The 17768-nt window shown below is 41.4% G+C and overlaps 1 protein-coding gene across 4 annotated transcripts in view; it reads right to left on the reverse strand.

Moving 5' to 3' along the window:
• The window catches only part of sh3pxd2aa (SH3 and PX domains 2Aa), a 99991-nt gene that overhangs the window by 20047 nt on the left and 62176 nt on the right, over nt 1-17768 (reverse strand). For all 4 annotated transcript variants that reach the window (XM_046401621.1, XM_046401612.1, XM_046401603.1 and 1 more), the window contains 2 exons: nt 16822-16950; nt 1824-1937 (listed from right to left, as the gene is read on the reverse strand). In XM_046401621.1, coding sequence (XP_046257577.1) covers nt 1824-1937; nt 16822-16950 — 243 coding nt within the window. The remainder of the gene's footprint in view (nt 1-1823; nt 1938-16821; nt 16951-17768) is intronic.

The raw sequence follows: 17768 nt of genomic DNA on the forward strand, positions 1-17768 counted from the left end.
TTATTTTCTAACTTTAGTAGCTTGTTACTTTTCAGATTCAGTGTATTTACACAAAATACAAATCTATTATTATGCTCAGTTGTTTCACAATCCATTTATTTTAGAGACAATCAGACAAAAGAAACTATAATATCGATAAGTGATAATATCGTACCTGATAGTCGGTCAGGTCAAAAATTGGTTAATCCTCGGATAAAATTGTTGCATCAAAAGTAATTACATGTGCTGTGATCTAAAGGTCTGCACAGTCAAAAGACAAGATAACAACAAAACATTTTGAATATGTGATGTAAGAGATGCGAGTTCTGCATTTATGACAGGCCCCTGCTCACAACGGCAGCTGGAATTAACTTGTGTCAGTGGACAAGAGAGAGACAGCTCAGACAGGCTCTGCAGCTTTGGCATGCTTGAATAAACCTGTCATAAGATCCCCACAGATGACAGCTGATTTTAATTCTTTAATCATGTATATGGTTGCATCTCATGCTGTTGCAGGCTATATGCAATATGGTAATAGACAGCAACTATGTACTTTCATGGACTTGCAAGCATCTATTAGATCTCATTTGATTGCCAGTTGGGTGTGAGGTGCCAAAATCTTTAATGAAGTGATCTGCCATTGTTATTGCATTGTAACTGTTCTCATGTGTAATGCTGCTCACTGTGAATGGCTTCATTCAGGAAACAACTCAAGAAAATAAGCCTGGGAGCAAATTTTGAAAATGCCATATTTTGCCAGTCTGAAATGTTTTCAGTGGGCGAAATGTTTTCAGATGGCATGCAATCAGTTGCTCTAAAAATTCGAAAAAGCCTTTACGTAAGTAAAATGCTATCATAAATGTCGTTAGTTCAAATCTAAATTTAATATTCTATAGCGCACCAAATTAAATCTACATCTCTCTGAAAAAAATCAAGAAATGGAAAAAAGAAATAGTTAAAAAAAAAAACAAATCACTGCAATAATGAAAATATCTAATTCACAGGCGACCAACACGTCATATCCATTCAGCAGTATCGCCTCCAGGATGAGGGACTGGAAGAGACTCCACTGTTACGGGCATTGACAGCATCTATGAAGTGTGTGTCAATGTGTGTGAAAGAGGAAAAAAAAAAAAAAACAAGAAATAAATGAGAACAGCAAATAACAGTGACTGTGGCAGCTGTGGGGGAGCTGTCATCATTCGAGAAGAGTGTGTTTTTCTGTGCGTCTTGCAGAATGTGCACAGCTCAGTGAAGCAGAGAGGGCTTGCATGTCTTAATGAGAGACAGGAAAAAAAAAATTGATAATCCAGCGGCACTCTGCGGTATAATAAACTATTGTTTCATTACCACACACTACTGCAGATAAACTGTGTGCATGTGTGTATTGCATGCATTTCTAGACATGTAAAAAAAGCAGGAAGGGGCTTAAGACTCAGTGATGAAATGCTGCAACTCAGCAGTGAGACTAAACATTACGGAGGAAAAGACTCACAACAAATCAAGACTCCTGCAAGAGTTGCTGCCTCCCGGGGGAGTTGAAAGGAATTTTCTGTGGTGCCAAAATATTGCAAACCCTTTGGCTACGGTCTGGTAACATTTCACCATGGAGCTGCGACTGTGGTCTTCAAGGTTCCTAATGTGTAACTGGAGGTATGTTTGTTAGGGTGTTTATGAGCATGTGTGTTTAAGCTGACTTCTGCTTGCTGCTTCTAGTCTCGGATTGAGATGTGAGCACAAATAAATAAATAAATGAATAATAAGTCAGTTAGAATGATGTTTATGCCCTTCTGTGCTTTATGAATCTAATAATGTTGTGTTTGTGCATGTGCGCCTGGGCTAACCTTCTCCAGTCCTGGAAGTGCCCAGATCCAAATCGTCTCTGGTTACATTCTGGGAGTCCAGGTATGTGGCTGGCACCCAGCCCTGCTCCTCTGCTGTGCTGACAAACCACCAGCCTGGTGAGACGGAGACATAGAGGAAAGAAAGATGGAACAAAACAGAGGGAACGTATTAGTACTGCTAACAAGCATCAAGGCCCGAAGGATAGCAGCGACGGCTTACACCAAACAATGGGAATTACACACCGTTGTTGCACATCTCTCAAGTGCAATACAATGTACTGTGACTCTGGATGAGCCAGTATTTGTACTCTAGCAGATTAAGTCTCCGTATGGATGCTAGGACTGTACATCTATTATCTTGGGCATGTCTGTATCAGCATGACAGAGAGATCTGAGGCTGTCTCACAGCGACTGGAAGTTTCACCTACTCGGACACTCTCACCATTACTTAACCAGACACTGAAAGAAAAGAAAAACACTGGAAAGAGGAAAGTGTTGGAGTTTGAAGTGAAAGATGAATCAACACAAGTTTATAAAAGGATTTGTTGCAACAGGCTAAGATGAATGTCTCAGGACACGTGGGTGAAGCAGCATCATTTCTCACCATTACTCAGTATGAAACATGTACTGCTCCTGTTTTGGCTTGGTCTCCTTTACATTTTCAAGCTAAGTGACTCTGAGTCATATCAAGGTTATATGGTGTAATCTCTAACATATACAGTGTTACCTATCACCCATTATGGTAGTTTTACACTACCATAATACAAATATACAGCCATGTGAGGTTGTAGTTGGGCTCAATAGTGCTTTGAGTGAGCAGCTATTATCATGCTGACTGGCTAACATAACAGTGTTAACCTGCTAGTGTTTAGCAGCTATAATGTTTAACATGTTCACAAATTTAGTTTTTTACTTTTTGTTTCAAAATCAGTGTTTTAGCATGCTAACATTAGGACTAAACACAAAGAACGGCTGGTGCTGATGGGTTGTGAACTCAGTTTTTGCAGGGAGATATTTAACTCAAACCACAAATTTCAACCAAATGGTGATGCTAAATCATTAACCATGATTCCCTCTACCAAATTTTGTGACAATTACCCAGATATGACTGTATGTCCCTGGAGAAGTGATACATTTGATATGCTGGTGGTGCTAGATGAAAAGTTAGGGGATCACCAAAGTCATAAGGATTCATCCTCTGGGAATCATGACTGTCATTGAGATATTAAAGTCTCAATCAAAGTGATGGACCAACCAAACTCACTAACCCCGGAGTCCCACTGCTATCACGGCTAAAAATGCCTAAAAATGAAGCACAAATTTCTTCACAGCATGCCTTGTAATCTAAGGTCACATGTATGCTATTCTGCTACAGCATTCACTAAGCTGACTTGACACAATTACAAAAACACATGTCAATCTGGGCAGCTACCACAACCAAAAAGAACCATGAGGCAAGTCCTCCACATCGATCACATTTTCACAACCAGAATGTGTCATGCTATTATGAAGACTGTGTTTGTGAAATGTGGAGGCGTGACAAGTATGCTCTTTGGCACATTTGAGATCACATCAGTGATGCTGAATAAGTTGGACATGTCTTAAAATGAAGCGATGTGACTTCATTACTGTGGTCACTCCAGTTTCTGGCCAGAAACCAGTGCATGACATGTTCTTCCATTATATACAAGCTGGCATGACAGCTGACTCGTTCTGAGGCAAGAATGAGATTATGTATCACAGAAATGTACTTTTTGTAATCATCCTAAAATCTGCCAAATCCCAAGGATTTCAGTGGGAAACAAAGATGGTCTCAAAGGTCCTTCTCTATGTCAGTGCTTTTCAACATGCAAGTAAGGTAGAAGTGACAGAATTAGAGAGATGGGTGGACATAGACAGAAAAGTAGAATAAAAATGGCAACAACCAAGTCCAACAATTAAGTCAGCACTGCTCGAATGTATTTACAGTCATATGGCTTAGCTTTCCAATTTGGCTGGAAAAGCCTGATTGACTGAGTTTTTATTATCCGACAAGATACCAATCACATTAACACATATGTGAATGACAATGAAAATGTGTCTGTAACACAGAGCTATCATCATAGGGAAACTAACAGTAATAGTAGCAAGAGGAAAGTGTGTTTCTGCTATACAAAGCAGCAGCAGCATAAGCGTAAAATAATTTAAAGGGCACCTATGATGCCTATCTTTACTTTTTTGTCAAATTACATTACAGTGTCAGATGTTTATATTAAATGTGGCCAAATATTATTCATATAATGACGTAAAGTTACATAAAAGCAATCACTGCGAGTAACAAGCTCAGTTTTCATATTGCTCTCAATGCAATGTTTACTATTTTTTTCTATTTTTACAACAATCTGACAACATGTAATTCTTAGCTCATTTATTGGTCACCTGCTTCAAGCACAGCACATCCACAAAGCAAAGGGACACACCCATCCACCCACACAGTCTGTTTAGTTATTTGTACAAAACTGATTTCACAGTAGGATTATCTGACCAGGACTGAACTAGATCATATTTTGTAGAGAAAATATTTTCAGTTTTTCTGATGCCCTCACTGCTCTGCACAAGTTTTTCTGAGTTTCCTGATGGAAAGTTTTACCTGCTGCTAAAAGTAACAGCTAACTACTGCTAACTCTATCAACAGCTGCCATTATGTTGCCCTTTGCTGGAGGTGTAAACACCTCTCCTAGTCCAAGCAGGGGCGGCACGGTGGCGCAGTGGTTAGCACTGTCGCCTCATAGCAAGAGGGTTCCAGGTTCGAATCCCGGTCTGGGCCCTTCTGTGTGGAGTTTGCATGTTCTCCCTGTGCCTGCGTGGGTTTTCTCCGGGTACTCCGGCTTCCTCCCACAATACCAAAAACATGCACATTAGGTTAATTGGCTACTCTAAATTGCCCCTAGGTGTGAGTGTGAGAGTGTGTGGTTGTTTGTCTTTGTGCGTTGGCCCTGCGATTGACTGGCGACCAGTCCAGGGTGAACCCCGCCTCTCGCCTGTAGTCAGCTGGGATAGGCTCCAGCTCCCCCGCGACCCTGACGGATAAGCGGTATAGAAAATGGATGGATGGATAGTCCAAGCAGAATCAGCTAGCTAATAGGCCCACCAGCAGTTACCTATAGCTGCTAACTGAGCTAACTAGCTAAGCAACAAGTAAAGCTGTTGTTCCATCAGGTACAGTAATCAGTGACTACTGGTCTCATTTACGTCAGTGCCCCATAATGCACGCCATCAGGTACACAGACAAGAGGGTGGTGCAGTACTGATATTGCTCTCTGATCTACAGGTGCTGCCTCTTGGCAGGCTTCCAGAAGTTTCCCAATAAGAAAAAAGTGGAATCTTAGGGAGGTGCCGCATAAGGTTGCATAAAGGACGAAGATAAATAAGAATTTTTAAAAAACTTTGAATAACACAAAGCTACTCTAGTGGAATCCCAGGACGAAAATATAGAACTGGAAATGAGCATAATGTCCCCTGTTTAACAATACTTCAATTGCTGTTAAAGACGCCACTGGTATTAGCTCTAGATCTGGTAAAATTTCTTTCATGTTAATTCCATTAAGCAGCCATTACATTTATTTGCATGTGTCTGTTTATATGTCTGTAAAAATGAAAACTACTTATCAGCTTTCTTTTTACAGGCATTTTGCACTTACTTTACAGTATTTAAGGAGCATTGGAGTTAAAACATTAGCACTGCATGTAGCTGAATTTTCCTCTAAGGAAAGTAAAAACAACAACAGCACTGCGGTGCAGTGGATAGCACTGTCGCCTCATAGCAAGAGGGTTGGCATTGAAATACACTATATATACAAAAAGCATCGGGACACCTGACCCGATGAAAAACCTGAAATTAACAGAGCAAAGCAGAGGGGTCTGTCCACCCCCCTGCATGTGGCCTCATCAGTGAGGCCTGAGTCACCCTTACTTTGACAGCTTACATGTAGCATAAAAACATCTTATTCCATCAAACACGCAGGCTACTACACCAAGTCATACTGAAATACTGTCTCCCCTGAATTCCCCCACTGTGGGTCATGTCTTGCAGTCTACACAGGAATTAATTCAAGTCAAGGGCCCACAGACACATGGGGGTTATGCACAGGAGCTGCAGTGTAGCTCGTCCAGCCTGAACTTCCTCACAGTCACACTAGTTTTCTGTGGAAACTGCTGGAGGTTGTGGGTTTAAATGAAATTGTAATTGACACCATGACAGTTTTACTCTGCGAATTAAATCTTACACCATAGCCCCTGATTTCAGAAGTGTTGTAATGAACAGTGCGTGCCACAGTGTTAGGACTTGTAAACTGTGGAGGGACTGTCAAACTTGGGCATCTGAAAGACCTCCTTCATGGGGGGTTGGGGGGGTAAGTTAGAGAAGTCGGCTGGGACCAGACAATGGCTTTTTGTTTTGAATTTTCTTTTGTGTGTCTTCATACGTGAATTGATCAAGCGGGAACAGGCACTTCACTGGAACATTCTTGCCTTGATTCCTTAAGGTTTTAATCTATTTTCTGTTTTGCTGCACTGTGAAAGATCTGCTTAGCAGCTTGCTCCATATGACACACATTAGTGCTTTCACAGACTGATTCATTGCAACTACTGAAAAAGCTGAAGAAGAATGGGAGCCACCTGTACGGAGAAGAGCAGCGGTTCTGCACAGAGAGAAATGCAGGAGTTCTTCATCTCTTTTGCACACCTGGCACACAGTAGAAAAACAGAATCATAAATCTCCTGTGCTGATAGGGGATTGAAGTGGCTGACTGCCATCAACAGTGGCAAGTGTGAACTCCCCAGCTGCTGCATATCTTGTCTTACTTTCAGAAAGAGGAGATAGGCACTTATATCAGTGTGCATTTTTGGCAAAAGTTCAAAACTTCGATTAATCTCAAGATGGGCATAATCATACTCCAAAATCAGGAGTGATATGATGTCATCAGTTTGTGCTGGTTAAAATCACAGCTGCGCCACTCTCCACAATGAAGACATTGTCTGAGCTTTTGACTGATGCCAGAATGATGAGGGTTGCAGAAGTCCAACTATGTGGAATTAAAATCATGAATGGTTTACTGCAGACCACTAAATAATAAAAATTGGTTGAGCTGTACTTGACTGAAGAAAGACAGACTGCACAAGTCTAACTGCTGATCAAAGCTGACATGAGAATCAAAAATTATTCTCAAATTGCCAGCAGGATTCGTTCATTGTGAAACCACTTCAGATTTTTAGGGGGAATTTCAGATTACTTATTTAGCTTCTGAGAATTTACTGACATGCAGCATAATGTAGAAAAACACATTAATTAGATCTCTTGACAAGAGTTAGATGAGAGGATTGATACCATCTCATGTATGCACACTTAATATGTAGCTGGAGCCAGCTGCGTCATAGCTTACCTTAGCATAAATACAGTAAACAAGCTAGAAAAGCCTGGCCTTGCCCTACGGTGACAAAATCCATCCCAGCACCTCTAGAGCTCACTATTTAACATATTAGACTGTATCAAGGCTGTGTAATTTCACAAATAAACAAACAAAATTTAAACTATTTATTAGAGAGCTTTAGAATTGACGGTAAGTACATTTTGTGAGAGCTGAGCTTGCTGTTGCCCTGCTCTTTGTTATTAAGTTAACTGACTGAAAGCTTCTGCTAACGTTTAGCGTAAAGATGTGAGAGTGGTGTCACCTAACTTTTGGCAACAAGGTGTCTTTCCTAAAACATCACACAGTTCCCTTCAGTCATGCTCTGCTACACAATAAACAGGTTTTCAGAGGTAAAATATGTTGTACAGTGATGGTGCGACCAATTGCGCAAATCATTCACAGAAGAAATAAAAAATTTTAGGCATGTGTGATGGAAAATAAACAATATTGCTGGGCCATCACTAGGCTGGCAGATATTTTTTGTTTTCCCATCTTCACATATGCACCCTAAAACAAAACACCTCAAAGGCAAGAAGCAGTCAAAAAGCATATCTGTCTTGCTCACACAGGTCACGCTTCAGACTCCATCGTGTGCACACATGGTAGTGCAAGGTAAGATTTTGACAGGGCCCCGTTCCCCTATAAATCCAGCTCAGGAGAAAGTGGCCACAGTAAAAGCAGATAAATGAGGAGCAGATTCAGTGCTGTCACTCTCTCACTGTGAGAACCAGTTGGCAGCATGGCAAACCTGGGTACTGAGAGAAGAAGGCTGACGCTCATGTGTGGGAAGCCTTTACTTAGATTACAGTTTGCAAAGAAAATCTGTCTCGTAGGAGGAGATCTTGGCCAAAGATTGGCAGCCAAATGAGGAAAAATTACTCAGAGTCAATTAAAGCATAACTTGGCTCAACATATGTGTGGAATGATGTTTTAACAGACCAGCAAAGTTCAGTGAGGGTGTGGTGGGTCGAAATTACTGCATGTTCACATCCAAGAGACTGACTATGACAGTTAAGTAATTAGTCAGATATTTTTTGTCCCATTAGTCACAATGTCTAATAGCTGGTGGACGCTTCAACCACAGGAGTTCATAAAACGAGCCAATGCAAAAGTGGTTATTGCTGTTTGGACTGGCCTGTCATCACAGTGAGGGGTTCATTCCCCTCTCTAACACATTCATGGTGTTGCACACACCAAAAGTGATGGAAGTAGCTGTGTGAAGAATCAAAAATAAAAAAATAAAAAAAAAGAAAAGAAAAGAGCTTGAGAGAAAGGTTCAGCTTTGCACCCCTGGCCAATTGTTTCATGAAGTCAGCATGATGTTGGTTGAAGAAACTTGCTCAAAACAACATGCTCCAATCAACACAACCCTCTGTTGTTTGTTAAAGCAAAGCTGCTTTCAAGCTTGAGCTCCTGGTAGGGGTGAAAGTATGGCTTGTTTACTTAGTTTGTTGCATTATTTTTCTGATAAGAAATCTGACATGGATATTCATGGATCCAACCGGATGAATCCGTATGTATTTATTGAAATCAGGACTTTTCCTGTAGGAACAACCAAAGGCCAAAGTTTCAGTTTTCAACTAGAAAAAAAGAGTTCAATTTGCATTTGCTGAGTACAATTCATGCTTCCCAGAGGATCAACCCCTTCCATTTTGTGACGCTATCCTTAAATAATGTCTTTCAGGACTAAATTTACACGATTAGCTACAATACTTGCTGAACAAGTTCAGAAGTTCATGAACAACATTGATGTTGCTGGTTCTTATTTAGTGTGAGTAAAAACAAAGGCACATGTTGAAACTACACTATGTCTATAGAGGTTTCAGATAAAGAGATGTTCTTATGTTACTTTTTTTAACTGCCAATATACAGATGAAAAATGAATGTGTTATGATAGTCTTGCCTACTATGGAGTTCATTACATCTTCAAATAAAGCCAAAGTGCACCCCAGAAGGGGCTGAAGTTGTGATCAAAGACCCACTTAAATAGTAGAAAACATATCACTTTTCCTCTGAAACATGACAAATAACTGCACATGTGCATGTACATGACCTGCCATGGAAAAACAAGAGTCAAAGCCGGTTGGAGGGGTGGGTGTGTTCAGCTGCGGTGGCAGCTGTGAAAATGAACCAGTCCAGAACGGGACAAATAAAAAGAGTTCAGGTAATGAATTGCACAGCGTAGAGCCATCTGTACATACAGCAGAATACAGGGGTAGACTGTTGTTTTACCAGGTCCAACTCATCGTACTCTGTTATTGGTGCCTGGGTCCACTCTGCGTGTGTGTTTGTGTTTGCGTGAGTCACGGCGATGAGCAATGCAATGCTCGGTGAGTCTTCTCGACTTGACCCTGAGCTATGATGCGTGGTGTTCGATATGATGAGAACATGAGTACTCATTTCCTGTTAGGTGTCAGGTCTCTTTATTGTTCAATGCTTGGCGAAGTGAAACCCGTGCTACAGGTTCATCAGTCGTGTTGGGTTTGGTTTTTTTGGTTTTTTTTTTTAATTGTTAGTTTGTTCAACATAACAGATCCAACTGCTGGGGAGGATTTATGAGGCGCTGAACAGCTAATGACTAATATTCAGAAAGGTTATGAAGCAACACCTGCTATCTGCCACATTTATACACACAGCACAAAATATGAATATGTAAGACAGTAGAGGCGCTGTAATTGGCATTTCGTACAGAGTTGAGCTCTAATTGGAGTTTCCAGCTACACTATGTCTTGGTAGGCAATAATTGCCTGCTTTCTTGTGAAGAGGAATTGTGTATGTCCTGGGGAACAGTGGTACAGTACTAAGAAGAGCAAGATTAATGTTGACAGTTAGAACCCTGGTCCCCATAGGAGAGGTCTGGAAGAGCGCATGAAGTGATTCACAATGTGAGGGTGAAAAAAAAAAGACAGAGGTGAGAAAGAGAACGAACAAGTGAGCAGGGGGGACAGAGATTAAAAGAGTGGCATGTGGAAAGACAAAAAGACAGAAGACAAGACAGGGAGAGCCAGCAGATGTTTGGCTGGGGCTTCAAAGCTGTAGTATTCCACACTAATTCCCTGTCCAAGAACAACACCGCACACTTTCAGTTTCTCATTTTGGAATCATCAGAACAGTCATCTGACAGTTTTGACAATGAGGTCTGTTAGAAATGTGACATTTGAGGGAGGGACCCACAAGGTAACTGTCATTCTTGTTTTCTTCTTTCAGCTTCTAATTAGGAACAGATCCCCTGGAGAACAGCAAACACTGGAACGCATTGCTTCTTTCCAGGGCCATGTATTGAATTGCCTGCTTATCTTTCTGCAGAGTAAGCAGAAGGGGAGATTCAAAGAATATGCCTAAAATAGCAGCACAACAATTGCTGCTGCCTTTCACCAGCTGTGAAATGAGCCTTAGCTCTAACATAGATTGCACCAGCTTCATTAATAGGATTAAATTGCAAAGCTTTTCTGACCTAGATCATCATCAGCAGTGGACATGCCAAAGATGGTAAAATGTTAGTGAAGTAACTGAACCACATTTCCATCTGAGAACCAAATACAATGCCTAGCAATTGGATATGTGTTTCAAGCTCTGTGCAAACCTTTTCAAAATATCTCAACATCAAAGTACAGCCATGCAAATTGCCTGTGTGAAAAAAAAAAGAAAACTGGCACAAATTCTATGAGTAGTGAAAAGAAAGAAGTTATTTTAAGCCTTCAGGCTTCCCAAAGCTAAACTCTGGAGTACTTTCAAGTATAGTTTAGGTCCAGTTAAATCATCAGTCCAAAAGATGAGCAACTGGGTTAGAAAATATTTAGTGCTTCAACAAGTCCAGTGTCATTAAAAAGAAGACAGTCATTTCAACTATGTCTCCCAGTTGTGTAAAACTGAGCTTCAAACTTAAAACAATGTTTCGTGCACTGCTAATGGTGAGTTGAAGATAAATACCGTAATTTCAGGACTATAAGCTGCTACTTTTTTCACCCTGCGGCTTAAACAATGATACGGCTAGTTTATGGATTTTGCTTTGAAAGACTGACAACGTGGACGCCTGCGGCTTATAGACAGCTGCGGCCTATATATGAACTATATATGTATGTGTTTTTTTTCTTTTTAAATTTAGTGGGTGTGGCTTATATTCAGGTATGCTCAATAGTTCGGAAATTACGGTAATACACTTTGTAAACCTCTAGAGTAAGACAATTAGCGATCAAAATAAATTTGCTTTTGGGTTTTAGGTCAAGAATAAGTAGCTGCAAGGATAAGTGGCCAAAGATAATAGGTTCTGGCTCGATTTTCGATCAATTTAGGAACGACAGAATGGTGTGATGGCTTGTTTATGATTGCAACAATAGATCATTTTGGCTTAAATATGGCCCACACAAGAATACAAATGACAATGCCCGGCCCAGCTGGCACAAATGCGCTTCCCTGGTGAACATCCTCAACCTGCAAACATCAGTCATAAAGGCTGCGATATCTCAAAGTTAAAAATAGAATATATGAGGGGCCACCAAATCCACCGTGCAGGTTCTTCCTAGAAAGTCAGAGCCAATTTCAAGGTCCTGGTCTTTATTGACACTGTAAGATGGAGGCAACACATCCCAGTTTGAAGCTCATGTTACCTGGTCAAAGTTTTCATAAAACGCAGGGGTCTTGTTACTGAGACAGAATTGTTAAAAGTGAAAATGGATAGCCAGCAGTGGGGCTTTCAATAACCAGTGTTGACTAAACATCATGCTCAGTGAGGTCAAGCTAAACCTCTACGTAAATCCCCCATATGGTCTGTGTGTGCATGCATGTGCTACCACCCTCTGGCTAGAATATCCTCCTCTGACACACACATATATACACCCATCTGTGCTAACACTATCATCACTCTCATTAAAATGACAGACTTCTTTTTAATGCAGTATACTATATAGAGTACACTGCATCCCATTAGCTTTCTGTCTAAATCTGTACACATCTCTTTGGTATACTTCTGGAAACATGCTGTTTAAAGGTAGCTCCCTGGTCAGCTTAAAGTATTTTCCTCTGAGCCAACGCTATCCCCAGATTGTGTGAGCTCAACTCAAAGAATGAAGTGACTGAAACAGTTTAGTACAATTTTACTGCCTGAGGGTGAGGCTAGCTGACACCGCTAAGCTAGGGTGTTGCGAGAACAATAATAGGCCAGCTCTTGGCTCAAGATGTGATTAATAGTAGCTGTCTGTTTTAAGGCTTGGAGGTAATACTAATTCTTGCCTCCAGCCTCCCATGTGAACTCTGTCCAAAACAGTGTTCTCTGATTCGGAACATCCTTTAAGCTAGCCTTTAGTATCTCTTGCTTAAAGACACAAGCTACATTTGACAGCCTAAGGCAAGTTGGCTTCTATGCAGAAATGTTCCCTGCAAAGAACATTTTAGATGACAAATGCTGTATCATTGGCACTTTGATAATTTACATAGTGTTTTATAGTCCACTTAATGTTTAAAATATGATTCATACTGAGGTTTAAAAAGCTCTTTAGGCAACATTACTTATTAGTCAATGATCATGTTCAGGGGTTAAGAATAATGAATACTTTACTCCAAGCTTTTGAAGTCATTTCTTAACCCCTTGAGTTAACCCCTTGGGGGGTTAAGAAATAATATTGATCATTTAAAACTGAACGCATCAGTGTTTTCATTCAGAAGGCTTTCTCGACATTTTCAAACCACTACAACACACAAATGCTATAATTATTTAACAACCTCAATTATGACTAATCCTAAGCTTTACTGAAGCTTGTAGCGCAAATGACCAAATGCATTGCAAAGTTCTGATCCTAAAGTTTGGCTCAAGGCTGTCTCCTTATGAAACTGTTCTGTAAAAGGGAATAGTCTTGAGACAGACCAAGCACTGAGGACAAACCTTTGGAAAGGCATTATGGTTAAGGCTGAGTGCTGCCAGCCTCACCAGATCTCCTGGGCATTTGAGGAGGTGTGGTGGGAAAATGTTGCCAAAACTCCTGGGATTGTTTCTCCCTAAAAAACAGCAGCGTATTTGCTGAGAAGCACTGCGACATAATTGAGAGATCTGTAATATTTTCATATAGACCACAAAAATGTATGACAAAAGTTCTAAAAAACACAACTCTTTTCCAAAATTGACGATTAGTATTGTCTGGCAAAACAACAGGAGGTCACAAGTGTAGAGTCAAGTCCAGAGAGAGTGGTAAACAAATCTGTCTAATCTCTTTATATCAGCTGTGACAAAATGCCCCTCAAAGTTGGCAGCAAGTAGGTCCAAGATATTTGGGCCAATGGCTTCTCCGGCTGGCGTTGTGGCTTGGGCAGTACACTAACCCAAAGAATCCTGTTTGCAGTTTAGTGTCAAGGTCCTCTGGCAGATCCATTAGTCTCAGCTGATGAAACAGTGGAAAAAAAAGGTATTTTTCCCCACATATATGCCCCCCCCCCCCACGCGCCACAGAGTGGAAGGTTACTCACTTAAAATTACAATTCATTCTCTGAGAAGATATAAAAAGGCGAGAAGAAAACATCTGTAGGACAATTGCTCTTGCGGCCATGTGCTCCACACAACATTGGTAGGTAACAAGTGTTTGTTAGGGTGACTGTGCCTTTATCATGTAGTTCAGCAGCTAACAGACAGAAAGGAAGAGATGGAACAGAAGTCCCCTGCTAGACTGGGACCATTCCAATTACAAGGTCAAGGTTTTGAGCCCACCATGACACACTAAAGACTACAAAATTGAATCAAGGTCATCCGTACACATCTATTAAGGACTGGACTAAGGATTTTAGAAATCACTTCAAGCTGTTTTAAGTCCTTCAAAAACAGAAGGAAATCTTAAGAATTCACTTTTTGGGTAAATAATACTTTACCAGTAGAATCACATTGTGCACAGATTTTCAACCCTAGTTTCATTAGAATACATATATTGTTATCAATACTTGACCCCTCTCTATACAGGGTATATACAACAGCCAAAAGAACTGCTGTGCCTGAGTCAGCTTCATAGAGCTGAACCACTGTAGAGTCTCCCATCTTTATCAAACAATTACTTCTTCTGCGTGCCATAAAAGATTCACCATAATGGGACAATATAGATTTCATCAGGTCAATTGTCAATCATAGAAAACAAAGATAAAACTGCCTTGCATCACAACCCAGTACCAGTGGGACTGCTCCACATGGCCCATCTGTTATCCCGAGAGGAACTGACATCAAGCACTATCTAACACAGGTCTGTGGCTTTTAATACACACTGACCTTTCCTCTCCATCTCCTTCTCATCACTGCCTCCTCTTAGTCCAACACACCATATAATTTTACTGGTCACATATGCAGATTTATTTTCTCCAGCTGGGACATTCCTCTCTACAGGCGCTCTATGGTTCCCATGTCCGAGGAGAAACGAGGGGGAGAAAATCAGAACAGTGGCCCAGACAAGGCCTCTACTTCTCTCTCAGGGACAATTCCGGCCTGTCCAGCCCCCACTCCATTTCTGCTTCATAAATCTCACTTTACTAGATCTAATAGACAAGGATGCACAGAACTTGCACACCCATGGGCACTGCCACGCATGCAAACACATCCACAGACATGTCACACTAATACCCTGTCTCACACACAGTTTAGGATTTAACCAGGTTTCACTAGGACAATGGGTTTTCTTGACGCAGTATAGTAAAACAGCTGGGTCTAGACTTGTAAGGGCAATAACTTCTCAAAGTGGCAAAACAACAACATCCAACTCTGGAGTTGAACCCATAATTATGTCAGGTCAAGTCTGCAGATACTTAAAAAAAACTGTTTCAAATATTATGTGGTTGAATAAGGAACAGCATATTAATGCATGATACCATCTGTTCTCAATATGTGGATGGGGAAGAAAATCAGCATTTGAAGAGGAAAGCAGGTAAAATATGGATTTCAGCCTTGTTTGGAGAGACCGGGAGGCTGCAGTAAAAGCTTGAAAGCAGTAACTGGGTTGTGGGATACTATATGAGCTCTCAGATGTGTTTGTCTTGGCATAGTCTCAAAGTGATGTCATCATCAACATCATCATGGCTGTTGCTCCACTTCTTTGGCCCAGTAAATGACGACAGCACACATACCCAGCTCTTGGACAGGAGTTCCTCCAAGTTCAAACGTTTCTCATATAACTGTGTTTCAATCAATGTTGAATGTTAATTATTCAGAATTTAACTTTCAAATTGGTTCAATAGATCCTGTTAGGCCAGGAATTCAGAAATGGGATTACGAATAAAAAAAAGCGTGGATAAGGAACACTTATGAATGCTAATCAAACAAAACTGGATGATGCATATACCAAACTAAAAGGAGTTTATGGTAATTACAGATGCATGAGAATCACAAGTTCACCACTTAGTCAAGAGTTAAGAGTAACACTTGACATTTCAAAACCTCGCAAACAAAGCCGAAAGGAGAGATGGAAATTAAGATATCCAAGTCCTTGTCAGAAGAAATCAACTTCCTTGACCAAAAGCCACAAAAAAGAAAACATTTTTCTTTACTACATCATCATTTAACAATTACATAGGAAGTATTAGTATAAAAATTGGAAATGAAGCAAACACTATGTGAATCAGAGACGACAAAACGACAAGCTGGTGCAACACAAAAACTGACTCATTAAGGAAAATAATCGTTCGAAGATGTGCAGGCAAAGAGAATGAATTCACACATGTAATCAGTGTGCAGATAAGAGCAGAGAGAAAGACGGGTGCCAAGCTTTCTGCTGAGGTCTTTTGAGTTGTGCAAGCTGCTTGCTGTCACTGCCGGCTTGCATGGAAAATGAGATCCAGCTCTGTGATTGCTAAACAGAATTTGCTCAGAGGGGAAGACGAGGCGAAAAGTGAAGTAATGTATCTTTTGATGATGCTAATAATATCAGTATTCATTTGATTGTGATTTTTAGTCAAGTATTGTCACTGTAGTTTACTCTCTACATGCTGGATGTGATGTTACTTTATCCAGACTGATTGACATGACACCTTTTACAGCCTTCTCCAAAACAGAAAGTAGCCAATGAGATATTCTCACTTTGACTAAGGGGAACAACTATTCGGCGTTCTTGCAAGAGACTGGGCCCCAGCCACAACACTGCCTTTCCTCTAGACTCAACCCCTCCAAACACACTGACTGCTGCCAGCCAAACAGCACCTCCAGGTGGTGCCAAGGCCCAGCTAGGAGATCAGGAGATTGGGAGAACAGGGGAGAGACTGAGGGAGAGCAGAGGAGAGGGAGTGAGGCCAGGGTGGGGGATGCTTGTGGACAAAGGGGTTAGCAAAGGAGGGAGTAAAATCAAACGGGAGAAGAGGGGAAACAGAGATGCTGAGTGAGTGTGTTTATGCTACTAATGTGTACTCAGAGACAGCAAGACACAAACAGGAAGAAACAAACCAAATGTCAGGCGGTTCTAAGAACATGCCAGTTTGCCACAAAGTTTTATGTTACTTTTCACACAGCATATGTAAACATATATGCTCTGTCATGAATCTAGGTGTGTGGATTGTGTGGCATGCTTGTCACATAAGTAAAAGAAGAATTCACTCACCACTTTCGCTCTTCTCAATCACGTCCACCGTCTCGCCCGCTTTCAGGCTGATCTCAGAGTTTTCCTGCCTCTCGTAGTTGGCCACAGCCACATACTGCTCCAGGACCATGGGCTCCGAGCTGTCAATTCCTGAGGGGAAGAAACAGGCTGTCAGCCACCTGCCCGCCGTGGCACCCCGCGAACGACCGCCGCAACCAACTAAACCACTGCTGCTGTGCACCCGGTATGCCGCCATTGACCAACCCCTGCTCCCTGCCACCCTGACCAATCACAACGCAGGCTCACGACTTGGCTGCATAATCCCAAATGTCTGGCCATATAGCTGAGTCGACCCCCAGCCCACAGCAAAGGACTGAGGAACATCGGAAGGTATCAAAACAAGACAAGGGAATGGGATGAAAATGTTTGTAGGGGCTGCATCTCTCCCTTAAAGTAGATCCATGACCTTAAACTTTAAGATCCGAAAAACAAGAAACAGAAGTCAAAGGATAAAGGAGAAATGGAAGAGCTGCTAGAAGTTGGCGGGGAAGACTGGGGAGCGAATGAGTGGAAGAATGGTGAAGTTTCCCTGTGGAAAATCAACAGTGCGGTTGAGAGGAAAGGCCTCCCCTCCACTGCCTTGGGAGTCAGTCGTTGGACAGCAAGTCGGGAGGGGGGGTGAACACACCAATCATGGTAGTCGGCACTGCTGGCCTTAAATAGAAACATATGAGTAGAGTAGGGAGAGAGAGAGAAGCAGGGCAAGAGGCTGGGTCCATGTTTATGTGAAACAAAAGAAGAAAGCGTTTCAGTTGGGGTTAGGCCACTGTGTTTTCTCCCTCCCCTTCTCTCTGATGTTTAACCTTTTCAGTGCCAACAGTTATTTCATTTACTGGTGCTGATCTGATCTGAGTTGCACAAATGCTTGTTTGCTTGTTTGGGATTCAAAGGGACTTTTCAGAAGATTA

The sequence above is a fragment of the Scatophagus argus genome, chromosome 2, assembly GCF_020382885.2.
Source record: "Scatophagus argus isolate fScaArg1 chromosome 2, fScaArg1.pri, whole genome shotgun sequence".
Lineage (NCBI taxonomy): Eukaryota > Metazoa > Chordata > Actinopteri > Scatophagidae > Scatophagus > Scatophagus argus.